The 20,532-nt window shown below is 41.9% G+C and overlaps 1 protein-coding gene across 1 annotated transcript; it reads left to right on the plus strand.

The window, feature by feature from the left end:
• The first annotated feature begins 7,174 nt into the window (after nucleotides 1-7,174).
• On the plus strand, nucleotides 7,175-20,532 carry MAPK1IP1L (mitogen-activated protein kinase 1 interacting protein 1 like). The gene is made up of 4 exons (XM_081938305.1): nucleotides 7,175-7,399; nucleotides 14,214-14,242; nucleotides 15,052-15,750; nucleotides 16,908-20,532. Exons 2-4 carry the CDS (start codon nucleotides 14,219-14,221, stop codon nucleotides 16,917-16,919), a joined length of 735 nt encoding a protein of 244 aa, XP_081794431.1. The 5' UTR covers nucleotides 7,175-7,399; nucleotides 14,214-14,218; the 3' UTR covers nucleotides 16,920-20,532.

Genomic DNA, 20,532 nt, shown 5'->3' on the forward strand with positions numbered 1-20,532 from the left:
AAGGGACCTTGGAGGTCTTCTAGTCTACCCCCCTGCCTAGGCAGGAAACCCTACACCACTTCAGACAAATAGTTATCCAATATCTTCTTAAAAACTTCCAGTGTTGGAGCATTTACAACTTCTGGAGCCAAGTTGTTCCACTGATTAATTGTTCTAACTGTCAGGAAATTTCTCCTTAGTTCTAAGTTGCTTCTCTCCTTGATTAGTTTCCACCCATTCCTTCTTGTTCTATCTTGAAGTGCTTTGGAGAATAGTTTGACTCCTTCTTTGTGGCTGCCCCCATGATTGGAACACTGCTATCATGTCTCCCTAGTCCCTCTTCTTTAAACTAGACATACCCAGTTCCTGCAACTGTTCTTCGTATGAGATAGATTATGAAGATTATGCTACAGAGATTATGAAATATAAGCACAATATAATTAGGGACACTGCTTGCAAAGGTAGCAGCATTTAGCTGACCTTGAATACCATGGAAATTGTTCGATTCGGGCAACGAGAGAACAGACTCCGGACAAGTAGTGACTTAACAGCTCTTTATTAGTAGAAGTAGTGATCCAGCTTGCTCTGTGGTCCGAGGGTTCCCCTTTTATAGGGATCGGGTACGCCTCTCAACCAATCAGAATGATACCTAGTTCCCGCTCTAGCGGCGGACCTGAGTGGAGACTTACAGCGATATATGTTAATATCTAACACCCCTCCCTTCTTAGATGGAGTGTTCCTGTTAGTTACAAAGTCCTTCAAGTATGTTGGTTTCTGTCTCACACGGGTGGATCGTCGTAGCTCGGGTTGAGTTGGAGCTTCAGGGGGTGCTGGTCTAGACTCTTGGCACGGATCACAAATGGCCACCCATTCCTCTATCTCTTTGTCCATGTTTGGCCACCAAACGTAACTCCTAGCTAACGCCTTCATTCTAACGATCCCCGGATGCCCAACATGTAATGCTTCCAAAACATTTCTACGCAACGCATAAGGAATAACAACTCGATCCCCCCACAATAAACAACCTTGTAACACTGATAGTTCATCGCGTTTCGACCAAAACAGTTTGAATTCCGGTCCCACGTTTCCCTTGGGCCACCCCCTCCATACCCAAGTTTGCACTTGTTTTATTACATTGTCCCTAGAAGAGAATCTGGCAACGTCGAAGGAAGAAACAGGTCCTGAGTCCAAACAGTCAATTAATAAAACCGGTACCTCGGGGGTGGGGTCTGATAATAGTTCTGGAAGTGGGCAACGGCTGAGTGCGTCTGCATGCCCCAGAGTGGAGCCCGGTCGATGTATCAAGTTGTAGGAGTACGCAGCCAGGAAAACAGTCCACCTGGTCATGCGCGGAGAAAGTGAGACTGGTGTGGGGCGGTTTCCCGCCAAAAGTCCCAGCAGCGGTTTATGGTCCGTGATGAGTTCGAAATTGCGGCCGTAGAGGTACTCGTGGAAACGTTTGACTCCAGCCACAGCGGCTAACGCTTCCCTGTCCATCTGGCTGTAGTTTCTCTCGGCTGATGAAAGAGTCCTTGAGTAGAACGCTATGGGTGCTTTGTTCCCGTTTGGCATTCTATGGCTGAGAACTGCGCCGACGACGAATGGTGATGCATCACAGGTCAATACCAGTGGTAGTGTCTGGCTGTATTGAACGAGTAGCGAGTCGGTGGTTAGTAGACGCTTGACTGCGGCGAAGGCTGCTGCTTCGGAACGTCCCCATCTCCATGTCGCGTTCTTGGCGAGGAGTCGATGTAGTGGCTCAGCAACGGTTGCTTTCTGTCTCAGAAAAACGCTGTAGAAGTTAAGTAGTCCGAGGAATGCCTGCAGCTCGGTCTGATTTCGTGGTGTGGGGGCGTCCTGGATCGCCTTAATTTTTTTCGATGTGGGGTGTATGCCCAAACCATCGATTCTATATCCCAGGAATTCTACGCTAGGCACGTTAATTTGGCATTTTTCCTTTTTCAGGCGGAGACCCTTTTCTCTGATCCTGGCCAAAACAGTTCTAACTCTTTTCAATAGTTGCTCCTCGTTTGCAGCTGACACCAAGATGTCGTCGAAATAAGGGACGACCCCGGGTATTCCCTGCAAAAGCCGTTCCATGACGCTTTGGAACAGACCGGGAGCGATGCTTACACCGAATTGTAACCGGTTGCATTTGAAAGCACCCCTATGCGTCACTATAGTTTGGGCCTCCGCGGTGGTGCTATCCACAGGCAGCTGCTGGTACGCTTGTGCCATGTCTAGTTTAGCGAATATTTTACCTGGCCCCAACGAGTGCAATAGGTGCTGCACTACTGGCACAGGATATGCGCTTTGTTGTAGGGCGACATTAATTGTGCATTTATAGTCCGCGCAGATGCGGACTGACCCATCTGGTTTAACTGGGGTCACAATGGGAGTTTCCCAGCGCGCGTGATCCACCGGTTCAAGGATCCCTTGTTCTACAAGTTTATCTATTTCCTTGTCTATTTTGGGACGGAGTGCAAAAGGCACTCTTCTTGGTTTGAGTCGGATTGGCGCCACTTTTGGGTCTAGATTGAATGCTATAGGTTTACCCACATACTTACCAAGACCGGGGCTGAACACATCCTCGAATGCCCTAAAAATCTGTTCAGCGCTGCTGTTCTCCATGGCGTTGATTCCGGTAACTTCTAACCCCAGGGCTTCAAACCAATCCAATCCCAGAAGGCTCTGTAATGGTGCGCTGGCTACGGTTACTGACAGCTGGGCTACGATGTCTTTGAACTGTACCCGGAATGTGCCTTGACCCACGATGGGGACCCTGTTCCCCTGGTAGTCTCGTAGCAGGATGTCTGGTGTACGCAGTTGGCTCTTTTTGAGGCTAGGGATAGCTTTTTTCATGGCGGACCATGAAATGATCGTCAGGGACGATCCTGTGTCAACTTCCAGCTCGCAAGGGGAGTCCTCCAGGAGGACCGTGACTTTCAGCTTTTTAGGCCCCTTGGTGCGGACCTGACCTATCATTGTGAGATAGGTTCGCAATTGCTCTCTCTGGGTCAACTCTATCTCGGCATCGGTATCCTGGAGATACTCTCTCTCGGCGCTCTGGTAATATGCTCGTTCAGCTCTTTGTGTGTAATCTCTCTGGGAATACGCCCTTTCAGCTCTTTGTGTGTAATCTCTCTCGGCAAACTCTCTCGGATTTCTCTCTGGGCGCCCTTTTTGCTTTCGCCAAGCCCCTGGGTTGGGCTTCTGTTGGCGGTACATAGGAGGCTGCCGTTGTGAGGCAGGGACTTCGCTCTGGCACACTCTTGCGATGTGCCCAAGTTTGTCGCAGTGCGAACAAACAACATTTCTGAACCGACAGGTAGACCGGGGGTGGTTCCCTCCGCAGCTTGCACAGGGTGGCAAACGGAATTCGGGTTTACCCACCGGTCTCATGTGACTGCTCCGCATGCGGTGACTGTCCTCGAATTCGGAGTCCTCAAATTCTGGATCTGTGTCCTCATGGTGAACTCTGGCGTGTCTGGATCCGGGCTGCATCGCGCTGAATCCGCGTTGTATGGTTTCGGAAGATCTGTCTGCCGATTCGGACGCCCTTGCTTCATTGAGTGCAATCTGTAGGGTTAAGTTTGGATTGGCCAACAACCGTTTCTGTAGAGAAATGTCTCTTAACCCACAAACGAGTCTTGCCAGGATTTGCTCGTCCAGATCCCTGAACTCGCAGTGTGTCGCCGCTTTCCGTAGCGCTGCAACATATTGGTTGATTGATTCTCCCGCCTTCTGGTTCCTCGTGTTGAATTCCTGGCGGCGAACGTGGCGGGAAGGTTTTGGCGCGTAGTGTGTTTGTAAGGTCTGTTGTAGCGCCGTCCATGATACCGCTTGTATAGGCGTTGGTTCAGAGAGATCTCTGGCCGTCTCGAAAACCTCTCGCCCACAGTAACTCAGGAAAATGTTCTTCTTACGGGAGTCTGGTATTCCCGTGTATTCGTTAGCTTCGAGAAAACACTCGAAACGGATCATGTAGGACTCCCAATGGTCGTTCGTTGGGTCGAACAGAGCTGGAGGAGTGTGCATCGCCATCTTATCTGCGTTTGAATTTGCCGCGCTGCGATGGCGTGAGATGGCTGCCGGAATTTCTGCCGAATTCCTGGGCTGGATCGAATCCTGGGATTCTGGAGGTAGCTTTCTTCGTCCTATCTGTCTCTCGATCCCACCTTCGTCGCCAATGTTCGATTCGGGCAACGAGAGAACAGACTCCGGACAAGTAGTGACTTAACAGCTCTTTATTAGTAGAAGTAGTGATCCAGCTTGCTCTGTGGTCCGAGGGTTCCCCTTTTATAGGGATCGGGTACGCCTCTCGACCAATCAGAATGATACCTAGTTCCCGCTCTAGCGGCGGACCTGAGTGGAGACTTACAGCGATATATGTTAATATCTAACAGAAATTACTGTAAAAGAATCCACCTCCCACCACACACAATAGTACTTGGTTGAGATAACTTAGAAATTCTAGAATTGTTGACTAGCAGAGGACATCAAGAAAGTATTTCAGAAATAAGCAGTGGGAAATCACTCCCATAAGGCATCAAAAATTGCATGAATGGACCAAAACCTCCCACTAGTGCCACCTTCTAGAAAATTATCAATTAACACTTCAATTTTTCATGGAGGCAGGATGACAGAAGGATATTTTTGCAATTAGCAGCTAATGACCAGTAAGGATGATCCACAGTCTTGCTAGTGATGAAACCAATAGAATGAGTCAGGGGGAAAAAAAGGCCCTCCCCTTCAGTGAATAATTGATCACAATCCCACAATACATGACTGATAGTTTCCACAATGCCACAATCAAGGTGTGGAGTATCTGTCTTCCCAATAATAAACAACTTGTCCTTTGCCCAGACAACACCCTCAGGAGGGAAACTTGGCAAGCTGTGCTAAGAGCATCAAAACAGCAAAAGTCACTAAGCTTCTGACAATAGACTCCTGATCAGCAACATAACCACGAATTCCCAAGTCAGACAAATCTTTGCTGCCCTCCGATGGAGTGATAACCACTAATTTATCTCTGTGCTTTATTCTTGCCTACTATATATTTTAATATTGGTGTTATTTTCATTGTCTTTTTAATTTTTTTCATGTTTTATTCACCATCCACAGAAATGGATGATCATTCAAAATAAATACATTTAAATAGTTTTAAAAGTGTACTTAGAGAAATTCCTAAAGCAGCATGCTTCAAATCCCTCGCGCTAAACAGAAATAATGAAAGATGCTAATTGGTCTCTTGCTGACCATGTTGGCTGGCAACTGAGTAGCACAGTAAGGCTAAATTAGATGCCTCTGAGTGACCAGATCCTGCAAGATTTGGATGGCCACCTAAAGCAGGGGTGTCAAACCCGTGTCGTCACTTCTCGTCACGTGATGTATCGCGACTTTTCCCCCTTTGCTAAAATGAGGGGGGTGGGCGTGGCCAGTGCATGACGCATGTGGCCCGCGGGCCGTAAGTTTGACACTCCTAACCTATAGTATAGCAAATCTTTCCCTCTCATGACATAGTGTTTTACCCAACTACAGGTAGTCCTTGACTTATGACAATAATTGAGCCCAAAATTTCTGTTGCTAAGTGAGATAGTTAAGTGAGGTTTGCCCTATTTTGCAACTTATCTTACCACAGTTGTTAAGTAAATCACTGCATTTGTTAAATGAACAACATGGATGTTAGGTGAATCTGGCTTTCCCATTGATTTTGCTTGTCAGAAAATCGCAAAAGATGGTCACATGTCCCTGGGACACTGCAGCCGTCATAAATATGAGTCAGGTGCCAAGCAGGAGAAATAGTAGAATATGCATGTATTTGTTTATAGAAGGGCTGTGGAACATGCATAATATATGTGTGGAGACTGGATCTGTCTGACACTTGGATGCATGCCATTATTATTCCCCTATGTAAAACACAAAGTAGCAAGAATCAATGCTCCAGTTTGGGTTATATTTCTTTTTTTCCCCTTTTGTCATGCTTAAATTCTGTAGTTTAGTTGTTCTGCTGAAAGAAATGTCTTTCTGGGTTTGGCTCCAAGTGGGGAAAAAGACACTGGAGGCATGGAGGTTGCTTGGAAAGATGGTTTTAATGGTGGACAGGACCACATAGCCTGAGTCCTGAACAGAAAAGGTGATCACATGCTTCAATGTTGGTGGAGAAGAAGAGAAGGAAGGGCTGAGATGCTGAAAGACCCTGGTTTTATGCCCTCTCTGGCCTTTGATCTTGAGCTTGTATTCTGATTGGTTGTCAGACTCCCATGGGGCCATGCAGGGGCAACTCTCTAGGCTGCATTTTGAATCCAGGTTTGGTTGAGTTCTCAGATGCCATGTGGTGAGTGGGTGAAGGCTAGTCATGCCTGAAGGGGAGCTAGGCAGAAGGGGAGAACTCTTTATTATGTAAAGGGACTGGCCTGGGCATCTTAATGGCCCATTGACAAAGGGCTGGGTGATAACTTTCCACAGATCAATATTGATCTTGTTCTCAGATTGATACATTTTAGGACAATGGAGCCTACAATATAAATGATTTAGAGGAAAGTTTTACTTATTTATTCATCACATTTTATAAGTGCTCATTATACACACATTGACAACCTGCTCAATATGATTTGTGTGTTACTTTTCTGCATCCTTTTAAAAAAAAATCTTGCTGCGTTTGTACAACAATGTCATCAGGTCAATCATATCTACCTTTAATGTATTGCCTGAATTCAGATCATGTATGTCCTGCAAACAGATTCTGTAAACCATGAGTAAAATATAGGTGGCCTTAAACCACTTGCTAAAAGAATGCAAATGACCAGCTGTAAGCAAGGAGTATAAATCCTTCCATTCCCCCCCCCCCCATCCAGTCAGAGTTGAAGAAGCTTCTTGGATGAGAAGTGAAACGTCTTCAAAGAAAAACCAGAAAGTTCAGTTGCCTCTTGAAAAAAAAAAGCACCTTTGGGAACCCAAACGTGTAGTTTTCCCCTCCCACCACTAGGAGATGCTGTGGGGGGGAGAGAAAGACACCGCCTTTTAAGGAGGAGGAAGAAGGGCCACGCATCTGACGAAAGGATAAGGGATCGTCGCGTGCACAACCGCACGCCTATTTGGGCCGCGGGAAGAACTAAGGCTCGGGAATGGAAGATTGAGATCACGTGCCCTCTCGAGCCAGCCAATAGAGGAATACCTTGTCACGTGATCAGGGTCCCCACCCCCAATTCTGTCTCCCCTCCCTCTCCCCGGGAAAGCGGATGTAGTGATAAAGTGACAACAACGGTCACTTCCGTTTGGTTGAGGTGGGAAAGAGAGAGAGAGAGAGAGAGAGAGAGAGGAGGGAGGGACAAGTGAGCGAGCACGGAAGGAAGGATCGGCGGCTGTAATCGCCGTGGTGGTGTCCCTTCTTGTCGTCTAGCTCCCTCAGCGTAGCCAGGTAAGTCGACGCGGCCTGGGCTGGCCTCTTCCTTCCTTTTGTCGGGTTGAGGGAGGAGAAGGAGGCCTCGCTCTCCTTTTAACCCTCCTGGCCTCTGGTGCGGCGGGGCCTCCTCTGAACGGACCGTTTGCCCATTTTTCCTCCCCTCCGGTTTACGCGGGAACGCCCGTGGGTTCCCCGAGGGATTCGCTTCAGGTAAGTTGCAGCGTTAGAGCGACTACCGAAAGGGGCCTCGAAAGGCGTTAAGTTGAACGGTCAGAGAGCTTCATGTCCACACCTGGCTAACAAACACACTGCGCTCCCTCAGAGGAGCTTCTTCTTCTGTGTATTAATTCGCCCGTAACGTGGGGAGGAAACTGAGTGAGGAGGGCGATTGTTTTGCTGGCTAGGCGTGAGACTCGTATAGGCCCATCTAAAGCTTGTATGGTTCGACTTTTGCAGCAGTGACTTGGTTCAACGCACCATCCTACACTTTTAGGTGTATAAGTAACTGGGATATTGCACTTTGTAAGGTATGGTGGCTCAGTTTATTTTTATTTATTTTCATTTTATTTATTTGTCAACATGTACAAGGTAGCAGGTATTAGTGTCCATAGACTTGGACATTATCACATGAGATTGGTACAAATAGATGGATATAAATAAGTATAACATGGCCATGAACATATAAAATGAGTACATATCAATGGGGACAGTAGGACAGGGACATTAGGCACCCTGGTGCGCTTATGCACGCCCCCTTAGGGAAATGGAGTTGGCTCCCAAACACTTCCTTTGTGCTGCCTTTAAGCACTTTGAGATTGCTGGTTCTGTGCAACGTGACTTTCTTTTGATTCTGGGGTTTGAAAATGTAAGTCTTTGGCTATTCAGAGGCCCAATAATCTCATTTAGATTCTTAAGGAGCCCTAAAAGATGCTCATCCAAATAGAGGGTATTTATGATGTCCTCAGTAAAGGAAATAAATTATATCTGGGAATTTCCTGATATCTTGTCAAAGATGACAAAATCATGGAACACCACTACTTGCAGAACACAAAACCACATTCCTGAAGTTCGAGTATTAGGCAAAGGTGTACATTGCTTGACCTTGCCATTCTGAATGTACAAATTGGAAAAAAAATATTTTGGATGGAAAATGGAACATTTTTAGCATCGATCAAAAAGAGAAAATGTTGCCAAGTGTAATTTAATACTCCATAAAATAAGGATTATTTGGGTTCACACCATGTACAGTATTATTATGCAGTGTATTGTACAAATCCAGGGTATTAGGCAAATTCAGTAAATTATGGTTCTCTTAACTGGGATAGAATATTGTGCAAATATGGTCTTCCTATTGTGAAAAGTATATTTTAATGTTCTGGCTACAGTTGAAAGTGATTTACTAAATGATGTTTGTTCAAATTAGGTATTTTAGCAAGAAAGGTGGATTTTGGCTCTGAAATATGGGGCTGTCATATCTGGATCACAAAATTCCAAATGGCTGCTAAATAGCAGCAGAGATTGTTCTATATCTCTCCTATATCTTGTAATTTGTCTGGATATTTTAAACCATGCTTTAACAGCTCTGGTGAAGTTCAGAGAAATTCTTTTTCACATTCTTCTGCGGTGTTTTTAAAAGAACAGCTTTACTTTGTAAGAGTAAACCTAGTTCTGAGTAGATTGAGAAAACAGGGAACATATACATATTTTCAACAGACTGAACCATCTGGTATCTCTACATTATATATTCCAGCTTTAGAGAAGGGAGTGTATTTTAGAATCAGAGTTGGAAGAGACCATCAGATCTGCCCAGTGTAACCATTTGAATCACAGCATCCGGAATTGTCCAGCTTCCACTTGAGAGAACCTCACTCTTCTGGGCAATTTTATTCCATTATTGAGCTACTCTTACTATTAGAAAGGGGTTTTTTGTCTGACATTCAATTGGAATCAGTGTTCTGTGACTTAAATCCACTTTTATCTATTCTTTAGTTTGGAATGAAAGTGAACAAATCTTGACTTTCTCATTGAAATCCTGCCAGGAATGTAAGAGTGCCATCCTCCTCAATTGTCTTTTTCCAAAAATAAGAACAGTATGCCAGCTTCTTCAACCTCTTTTTACAGGGTTTAGTTCTACTCCTCTAATAATCATTGTTCTCTGCCTGAACCTGTTTCAATTTCTTTGAAACCTTTTTAAAAGCGTCATTCCCAAAATTGCACACACTTAAGATAGGCCTGACTAAAGTCAAATAAACTAGATCATTAGCTTCCAGTGATTTTGAAATTATCATCAGCATCTTTTGTTCCTTTTATATACAGCGATTATACTTAAGTTGAAACAGCCTAAAACTGATTGCCAAGAACTGCTGGAACTTTATTGCAGGATATATTACACATGATCCTCAGTTACTGACCACTCATTCACAATTGTTCAAACTTACAATGGATATAAACAAGTGGTACTTACAACTGGTCCTTGAAGTTCCAGCCATTGCAGTGCCCCCAACAGTCACGAAATTGCAGTTGGGGTGCTTGGCAGCCAGCTCACATTTCCAACTGTTGCAATATCTTACAGTCATTTGATAGCTATTGCTATTGTTGGTCACACCAGAAATTGTTTTTGTATAATTCAAAATCTTTATTCTGTGACTTTTGCAAAAATATTGTTCTTTTATGTGACACTCTTCAGTGTTTGAAAAGTGCTATCATATCTCCCCTAAGCCGTTTCTTTTAAATTCTAAGTATGTACCCAATTCTTTCAGCATCTTCTGATAAAGGAAAACTAAAAAGGCAGATATCAGGAAATGATCCTTTCTTCATTAAACACAGTTTCTGGGTATATGATCATGCCTTTTGTACCTGGCACTTGTTCCAGTTTCTTTTCATTCTTCTGAATTTTCTTTTGCTAGTATTGTTAGTAAGACATTTCCCCATTTAACATCCATGCATTTGATTTTTAAACCAAACAACTCTGGACTTGTCTCTTTTAAAATTCATGATAACAGTGTAATTGTTTTATTTTATTTGAATTTTATTTTATTATAATAATCTTGTTTCTGCTTATTTCTTATGCATTCCTTGTACCTTTCAGCTTTCCTGCTAATATTTTTCCATATTTTAGTACCCATCTCCTTAAGCAAAAGGATGCTGCCTACTCTTTAAGAATATAAGCCAGAGGGCAGTTGATCCTGCTTAACTGTGTGCTCTTTGAATTACATGGGATTTTGTCAGCTAATCAGTTAGCTAATGAGTCCCTACGGGGAGAGGGGGCGGTCTATAAATTAAATAAACCAAACCAAACCAATGAGAAGAATGGTATAAGATTTAGGAATAGTTTTCTTAGTTGTCTTTTGTCAATCATTGGGAAAATAAAAATATGTTCTAGAACAGCTGTCCCCAACCTTTTCATCTTGGCAGCATGGTGTGTGTGTGAGAGAGAGTGTGGGGGTGTACACATCCTCCACTTGTGTGAATGGAGGCGGAGGGCACTTAAGCTCACGCGGACAGGTTTTGAACAAGCCATGGCCCAATATGGGCCACAGCCCAGTGGTTGGGGACCTCTGCTCTAGGAGTTCTGATTACATCAGAGGTTTTGTGGTTGTTAGATATGGTGCCACTTTGATCTGAGAAAAATCAATATTTATTATAATAGTAACCTTTAAGGCAGGGGTCTCCAAACTTGGCAACTTTAAGACTTGTGGACTTCAATTCCCAGAATTCTGGCTGGAGAATTCTGGGAGTTGAAGTCCACAAGTCTTAAAGTTGCCAAGTTTGGAGACTCCTGCTTTAAGGGATCTATAGGACATTGGACTTCCAAGGGGAAAAATGGAGGACTGAAGACAGCTTTGTTTTTAGTGGAGCCAATAATCGCAGCAGAACAAGGTGCCAGCAACTAGGTTGACATCTTGAAATTCCTTTCTGGATAAAGATGAGGTCCTGGCATTTCCCACAAGTACTCCGCACAGAAGCACCCTGTGAAGAGACCCTAAAACAGCAGCCTCTGGCAAGTTTTATTGCTCTCGAAACTAAGGGAAAATCAGCTTTGCCTAAGCCCTGGTTTGGAACCTTCAAATGGACATTGTGTTTACCCACTTTTCTGGAAATTGCTTGTTAGCTTTTTTTTAATATTAAGAACTTCAGAACAGGTTTCATTACAATGGGTGATTCTCCTTCATTACTCAGCTAAAGAAATTCCATATGCATTTAATGACTTAACTTTCTTTTTACTTTGAAACAAAGAGCAAAAGGGTGATTAAACAGTAATATTTGGAAAATTATAAACAAACTGAGCGCCATATGGATAGGAAATAAGTTATTAAAATTAATTATAAGACTCCTTCCTGTGGGCTATTTAAAATCCCATTAAATATATATATGAAGATTTTGAATCTAAAAGGTAAGAAATCTTACTATGGGAATTTTTCTCTCTGCATTTTTTCTTTTATATTTTCCTTAGTTTGTATTTGTTATCTCTATATCTGCCAATTTTAATATAAATTATTAAAATAAAGTGTTTAAAGAACATTAATTGTATAGTGTGTTAAAGATTGAGTTTAGGTGTTTAATATGTTTAATAGAGCTGAGCTACTTGTGGGATTGTCTTCTCCCAAGAACACCTGCCTCTCCCACAGATTCCCATAGGTCAGGCATGTTCCAGGTTCCCACATTTAAACATTATCATCTTATGGAAATTAGGAAACATGTTTGCAATGGCTACCCTTGTATTCTGGAACAATCTACCTGTAATATATGAACTCTATTTGCCTTTAGGAAAAAGCCTATTTTTCATAATGAAATAATCAAAAGAGATTCCACTAAACACCATTCAAGTGTTAATAGGATGGTTTTTAGTGGAATCTCTCTTGGTTATTTCATTGTCACATTTGGCTGCCATTTTATATGCTACAATGTAGTAAGTTGTTCTTTTTTAAATGTTGCATTTAATGTTGTTACTGTATACTTTTGTTTACACTAACTAGAATGTAGAATCCCAGTTTGAGTTGGGTGGCCTTACAAATGCATGAAATAAATAAGTAAAATGTTTTTATATTGATGTAAGCTACCTTGAGCCACCGTGTGTGAATAGGAGGCAATATACATTTTCTAAAATAAATAAATATATAAAATAAAATAGTATTGATATTGGAACAGATATTTTAAAGAGATAACTGGTTCCATCAATTGAGAGAATTCAGTTTATGGTCATATTATACTGTCCTCACATGTTTGTATATCCTTGCCTAATGCAAACTGTTCCTTCAGATTCCTGTTACGTTTTGCCATAAAATAGTATATTCAGAGAAATTATGCAGGCAGTATAGTATGATGGCTCTCCATATACCTCTTGATCCGTTACTTGAGTTTCAATGTTGCTGTCTTCTCAGAGGTTATAGTTTCTAGGCTTCCCCCTGAGGGTGAGATGAGCAAGAACCTTAGTGCCACTTTTGGTCACAGCTAAATCTAACCTAGGTTTAATAAGCAGCAAGCAAGAACAATCTGGTTATATTTATCTTTCCCCATTCCTAGCTTAGGTGTGGGGCCAACAATGATGATTAGTTACTGAGTAGCAGCTATTGCCCTGAAAAATTTCTATTTTTAGCTTTTCTATAACTGTGTAGCAAAGTATTATTATTTTTTTGCCAGCATGTGTTCTTTTAGAATGATACAGTTGAGGCCATTGGTTTCTTCTTTCAGCAGAGATAGCCAAAGCCAGTTTTGTTAAAATTCCTAAGTGCATATTGAAATTGGGGAGAGAGGAGTTTCTCTCATGCCGAAAATGACAGAAGCAGTTACTGCTTCTGTCATTACTGACTAACCTTGATATTTGGCATGTGGTTTGTGTGGCTGAACTGCAGGTAGCCTTCAACTTACTACCACAATTGGAACCGGAATCTTCACTGCTAAGTCATGCAGCCATTAAATGAGCATGCCTGATTTTATGACATTTTTTGCAAGAGTCATTAAGTGAATCCTGCTTTCCCACTGACTTTGCCAAAGCCCTCTGAGAAGATCACAAATGGTGATCATATGACTCTGGGACTCGGCAACCATCATAAATACATGCTGGTTGCCAGGTTTTGATTACATGGCTCCTGGGATGCTATTAACAGTCATAAGTGTGAGGACCAGTCATAAGTCACTTTTCCAGCACCATTTTAACATTGAACAGTCATTAAATTAATGGTTGTAAGTCGAGACCTACCTGTAACACATTTGAGATTTAATAACTAAAGTTGGGAAAATGTGAATAATGGCAGCTGCAATAAAGATATCTGAGGACAACATTTTTCTGTGAGGGCCCTTCTTTATGTATGTTTCATTATGCTGTCAGTTAATGTTAGCTCAGAGGCTTGATACAGGCAGGCAGATCTTTGAGTTGGAGAGCCATTCAGGAAGATCAAAACAGAATGTCTGATGGTTCTCCAAAACAGGTTTTTGAGACATCCAGCAGGTTATGCTAATGTTTCATGTCGCATTTTATTGCTCACTTAAGAAAATGGAATCTCCATTGAACAGGCAAAATTCTTGTGTTTGGCAGACGAAGGTTCGTTCTTTGACAAGCTCTTTCTTTTCCTCTTTTATCAAGTTCTGTCATGACCTCCAACTTCAGTCAGAATCCTTCATCTAAGCTCTAAAGTGGTATCTCTCTCTGTTTTATTGTGGCTATGGTCTTTGTTCCTAAATTGTAGCCTATGCATGTTTCTTTAAAGGCAGACTTAAAGATATGTAACTCAGGAGTTCCAAATAGAGCCTGCAATCAGACCAAGAAATTTTATTTTATTTTTGTATATTGCAGCCAGTAATTTATTTAATTATTGTTTTTCTTTTTCAGGAAAAATGTTAGCTGCTGATGAATTTTCGGTGAGTGGTTCATTCTGTCAGCCTCATAAAGTGTAAACAGTTTGTAATAAGAAATGAAAAGAATTAAAGTGTAAACAGTTTGTAATAAGAAATGAAAAGAATTGAGATGTTTTTTATGGGAAAGTCTCACTAGTATGCTAAATAGGTGAAAAGTAAGTTTTTATGAGTTTTCATAAAGTGAGTTTTCATAAGCACTAAATAAGCAAGGATGTACCCAAAGTGGAAAATATGCTTTGGTTCAAATCAGAAACAAATCATCACATTTAGGAAATTCTGCTGAAGCTGTAGGTCAGCTTAGTGCAAAGAAAATTTGGAATACAGGTAGTCCTTGGTTAATGACTACTTATTCAGGTAATCAAAAGAGTAATAGATTGATTCCTCACACACACACACATATCCTTTCCAGCATCTATCCTTCTCTGTCTCCCTCCCTGTCCCCTCCACATAGATTTATTTATTTATATTTCCTATTTCTGAACTGCCCATCCCCCTCAGTAGATGCTACTGATGTTCCAGCACAGTATACAGTATCTCACCAACTTGCCTTTCTGGCTCACTTCTGAACTTCTCATTGCCTTCCATCCCTGCCTTCAACCACTGCTGCCACTGAACTAGCCTATGTAGCTGTTCGTTACTGAGATGGTTTCAGGCTCCCAGCCTGGCATATTCCACAGGCCTGTTCATATACATACCTCCACACACACATATTGTTCCTCTTTCATTGTCTCCAATTTAAATAGTAGATAAGTAAGAAGTTATCATTGGTCAGGCATTAGTCACAGGATCCCGCTGATATTTTGTTTTCCCAGCTGGCCGATGCTCTACCAGAGAGTTCTCCTGCCAAGAGTTCCTCAGTGGGCAATACGAAGCCACCTCAACAGCCCAGCCAGCCTCCACAAGCCTGGCCAACCTCCAGTCCCTGGAATAATGCACCAAGTGCTCCTCCTGCAGCTCCATCTGGTTTGCCTCCTAACTCATCGACTTCCAACGTGCCTTTTGGACCGCCACCAACAGGAATGTATCCTTCCCTCCCACCCGGGGCACCAGTTCCTTTTCCTCCTCCTGGTTCTACTTGTCCTCCAGGTGCTCCATATCCACCCCCTGGTCCTGCCCCACCAGGGCAATATCCACCACCAAGCATGCCCTTTCCAGAGATTCCACGGCCATATGGGGGTCCCACCGAACCAGGGGCTCCCCCTGCTGCTGTTGGAGCATGGGGATCCATGCCCACTGGAGGGTGGGGAGCCTCAGTTGGGGGACAGTATCCTGCACCTAGTGTGCCATATCCACCTCCAGGGCCATATTCCACTCCCACTCAGACTCCAGGGGCTGCTCCTACAGTGCCATGGGGAGCTGTTCCCCCAGGACCATGGGGACCTTCGCCTCCTTCCCCATTTCCTCCACCAACAGGATCCTATCCAGCTCCAGGGTTGTACCCAACGCCACCTAATCCTTACCAAGTGCCACCTGCGCCTGCTGGAGCACCATCCATACCTGGTGGCCCTCATGTAAGTAAGGTTTTTCTCAGTTATGGTGTAGCTAAACTTCAGATAATTGGTCTTACCATCCAATTTAGCAAACTCTTAAATCATGAGAATATTACATTCATCCCCTTGGAAAAGGAGGAATAATAGGGCACTGTATAAACATATGTTTAAAATAAATTATTTAAAATAAATCATTAATCTCATTGCATCTCTACCAACAATAACTTACTCAAGCCTTTCCTACTATATAAGTGTAGTAAAGCCCAGTTAGTTCGCAATAACACCTTTTGTTAATAAAATGTCATGTAAGATACTCTTGGTATTGATACTTCTACCCACTGTCCAGGTAAACTTGCAAGCACAAATTCTTTGTGCAGTTGACTGTAAACCTTAGCGTTTGTGTGTAAAATATCTGTTGGTTTAGGGAAAAAAATGGAAAAAGATCAGGCACAACTCTTGTTGATAAGAAGGTTGGGATTTCCATACTGATTCCAGTTTTTTCACATGGTGTGTTATCTGGCAAGGAGACAGTGTATTCCACAGAGAATGCCACTCTATGAGACAGTGGCATTCTCTGGCCAACAGATGCCATGTGAAAGCATGCCATTTTATTGGCTTAGTATAGGTAGTCCTTGACTTACGGCCACAATTGAGCCCAACATTTCCATTGCTGAACAACACAGTTGTTTACTAAACGAATGGTTGTAAGTCGATGAGTACCTGTGCCCGTTTTCCACAAGCCATTCTGTCACAAGGGAGGTGTGGTGGCTCAGCAGTTAAGATGCTGGGCTTGTCAGCTGGAAAGCTAGCAGCCCAGGTTCGAGACCCAAGTACCACATGACAGGGGTAAGCTCCCGTCGTCTCCCCAACTCCTGCCAATCTAGCAGTTCGAAAGCATGCAAATGTGAGTAGACAAATAGGTATCACTTTGGTGGGAAGGTAACAGTGCTCCATGACATCATGCGGCAGGAATGTCTTTGGATAGCACTGGCTCAATGACCTTGAAACAGAGATGAGCACCGCCACCTATAGTCAGCAACGACTACCAGGTGGTTCATGTAAAATGGCAATACATATCTGACAAATTCTAACTTTTCTGTTTCATTATTTTTAACTAAAAATATTTGCTCTTGGAACAATAGAAACTGATTATTTTCATGTTTATCTCTTTTTTTCAGCCCTACCGTTGAACTTGTGGCGGGCTGATGAGGTACTGCCTCCCTACCTATTTACACAGAAAAGTTTTTAGTAATCTTTTGGGAGTCTTGAAGAGCCTACCTGTGTTCTGCCAGCCCATTTGTGGTGTGAGGGAGCACTCCTCCAACGCTTATTTTGTGTGAGATGGATTAGGATAAACAAGTTGACTGCCCCAGCTCTCTAATCCTTACTCTAGTCAAGATTTTATCAAGTGACATTAGCCTAATGAGTAAGGACTAACCCTGGATCAATACTACAACTGTTTCTTAATTGCGGATTTAGAGGATTGACCTGATTGACCGACCACATCTTAATTTAAATAATTTCAGTTATTTGGAGAAGCTTCTGAAGAAATGAGCTAGACATCTTTCATCAAATTGAAGAGAAGCAAAGAACATTAATTTAAAGCAGTTCTCAGTATCGGACTTGATTTGTTCTATTTGAGAAACCTTTGAAGAGATGAACATCTGATATTTGATGCTTAGTTCATACAACAGACAACCTTGGGGAGCATCAGTTTGGCTTAGATGTTCAGGTAGTACAAATAGATATTTCTGACATGAAGTTTTCCAGCTCTTTTAGCCATCATATTTGTTGTGAGCCATCTAAAAATAATCTGCTTTTGAGTCTGAAGCTAAAACATTTTGGCTTGAGTTTGAGCGAGCCTCAAAACCATTCGAAAAGTTTTGTGTGCTTCACTTCTGCAAAGCAAAATTTATTTTAAAAAGTTCTTGTAAAACATGGTGGGAATGTAATCTGTATAATCTCTTCTCTGGCAGCTCCAGAGTCTTTGAAAATTAATTTGGAAATTTTACTTTCATGTGAACATCTGGTCTCGGGATAACAAACTAAACAGGAAAGTTTCTCTACTTGAGGATGTCTCTTAATGCTCATGATTAGATTATTGCAATGTAATTAGTTAAAATGTACTTGATGAATATTGGCAGTAGATGCAACAATCTAAATGTACAGTTTCTCACTTCAGTTTTGGGATGAACACCAAAAAGCCAATCCCTTGTGGAATTTTCCATGGAGGAAATATGTTGGACTAATTTATCACAGTTCACAAAGAATGCAACATTTCATCACTGTCTGACTGATAAGTCCATATTCTAACAGTTGACAACTTCCTTCTGTTGTCTCCAGAAGTTTGCTTAACAAAGGTGTCTAGCATTTATCATAAATTGGCTTATTTCCAAGCTTTCTTTAGAAAATAACATTGCAGGAGAGATTTTTAGGGAATCTATATTCTTCCTAAGAAATAATGGACTAGCTTAATTTAGTAAGAATGGATATAACTTAGGCATGTGTCCTGTAGTGTTTGTGGAAATATTTATTTCCTCAAATCAAATGAATTTGAAAAGGCTCATTTTCTTCCCCATCTCTTCTTTTCCTAGTTTAGTAAGCATTCCCCACCCCCCACCCACATTGGTTCATGTTATCTTCCTGTCTTTCCTCAATGGTCAGCTTCTCTTGAAGAATATTGCATCTTCCCATTAGCTTTAAACCACAGAAATTTGTATGAGTGATGAGTTTAGCATTCCAGTGATCTTTGGCAATATCAGATAATTTAGCTTAATGGTGGGAACTGCAGCTTGGCAAGTTTCACAAGTAAGCTAAATTATTAGTTATTTTCAGGTAGCATTGATTGAGAGCTCCAGTGCTAATGAACTTTGAAGTGACATCCCATTTAATTTTGTATTATCTAAAGCAGTTATTTGAGGATAGGTGTGTTTTTCTTCATTGTAGTACACGGTTATAAACGTGTCTGTCTCTGATGACATCATCTTCCTCCATATGTTCCAGCTTATACCGCATGATTGGCTTTAAAAAGGGATCAGCTATAATGTAGAAATATTAAAGCGAAATATTGAGAAGTTTTGATTGTAGAAAGAAACTAAGAAGCTTTGTCAGAATTCCAGTTCAGATTTGAAAATGTTAGATATTTCCTATATTGGCTTACAGTGAGGGAGACTAAATATGACTGACAATAAAAGTATATAAGTTTGTGATACTCTTGAGGTGAATGCAATTATATGAAATAAGAAATGTGGATCAAAATATAGAATAGGTTAGTATTAATTCTTCAGTGTTCTGCCTACTCTATAGAAATATTAAATTTTACAAACCCCTGAAGAATGCTGAAAGACGTTTTGCAAAGTTTTTCTAAGATGACAGAATACTTTTTTTTGCTAAATCTTAAAATCAAGCTCATTGAATAGATTTGCCCTAATACATGTTGATTTCTCTCCATCCTAAACCCAAATGATGATAAAGACACGATTTTGTGTTACTAGCTATCAGTGCAACCCCAATACAAACCTACTCAGAAGGAAGTCCTATTCCCTTCAGCGACTTTTATGTAAGCGGTTGTAGGGTTGGAGCTATGTCAGTCAGACTGAGGCCCTGCTTAAACTAGAAGTAAATGCATTCTGGCAGGACTTCCTCCATGTTAGATCGGCTGGTGGGATTGGCTGAGATTCTGGGCCGTGCGCACCTGAGAAAGGTGGTCAGCCATTGCTCCAAACAAGGGATTGTAGCATAAGAAAACTGTAATGCAGCATTTTATATAGTTATAAAACTCTAAATGTTACCTGTGCATATCATTCAGATTCTGCTGCGTAAGGGTTAGGAAGGCAGCAAAGGCTCCATGGATAGGCCTGCAGCCGCATTTGTGCCGTCCTTCATCGCTGGAAGTTTTGCGAGCCTATTAGCTGCTTGCTTGATTTTTCTTGTGCATAATTCCACATTCAATGCCTTGGCCCCCTTTCCACAGAAATACTCCACAAGGGCCTTTTCTGCCTACAAAAGACTCTGTCAGCCTTTAATTTACCTTTGATGCATCACTTAGATGCTGGAGGCAAAGAGGGACTGTAAGAAACTGCAGAGGCAGCAAAACAATGATATGCAGCTGACACCGTTCTGTCCTTGTATCGGCATTTGAGGCTAGCCTGCAAGTTGCATATGAGTGTGATGACAACATCCTGTGCACGTTATTTGCCTTCCCACACCCCTATAACCTTGCTGGAAATCCTTTAGTGTATTGTCCAAGAGAATATATCTACATAGGAAGAAAGGACAAGATACAATCAGATTTTAAAAACGGACAAGCTCTGCGATTCAAAACCCAACTAAAACAAAGCTTGCAAGTCTTGATGGGGGTTCAGCATCTCTGCTTATCTTATTCCTTCGTGTTAAGAAGTTTTTTCCTTGCCATATGGAGGTACTATTCCTCCAACAATGGAAGAAGACTCCCTTTCAGAAAGCAATTGTAGTTTGACGCTGTGTAGTAAAACCTTTTTAACCCTTCTGTCTCATGTGTGAGTGATTTGGGGCATGATGCTTGTTATGCAATGAAATTTGTATTGTTTCTCTATTGTGTTCCTTGTGAGCTAAAACTGCTGAGAAGTTTGGGGTGGGTTGTTCGGCTTGTGTTTCTGAGATGTTTATTTAACTGCTTTTGTTTATGGAATTATTAAGCAATCACACTTTTGAAGTATAGACCATATCACCTGCTGCTGTATTTTTTTCTTTATAGATGACAAATATTTGCTGTATGATGGTAGCGAAGAGGCTTTAAATACAGGATTTGATATTTTTTGAAAA

Source organism: Natrix helvetica, assembly GCF_964273705.1.
Source record: "Natrix helvetica genome assembly, chromosome: 1".
NCBI classification, from domain to species: Eukaryota; Metazoa; Chordata; class Lepidosauria; order Squamata; family Natricidae; genus Natrix; species Natrix helvetica.

Excerpts from the sequence above, each read along its gene's own strand:
- MAPK1IP1L (XM_081938305.1), top strand. The coding sequence starts at position 14,219 with ATGTTAGCTGCTGATGAATTTTCG. Across the intron at positions 14,243-15,051 it reads TAGCTGCTGATGAATTTTCG|CTGGCCGATGCTCTACCAGA; the intron begins GTGAGTGGTTCA and ends TTGTTTTCCCAG.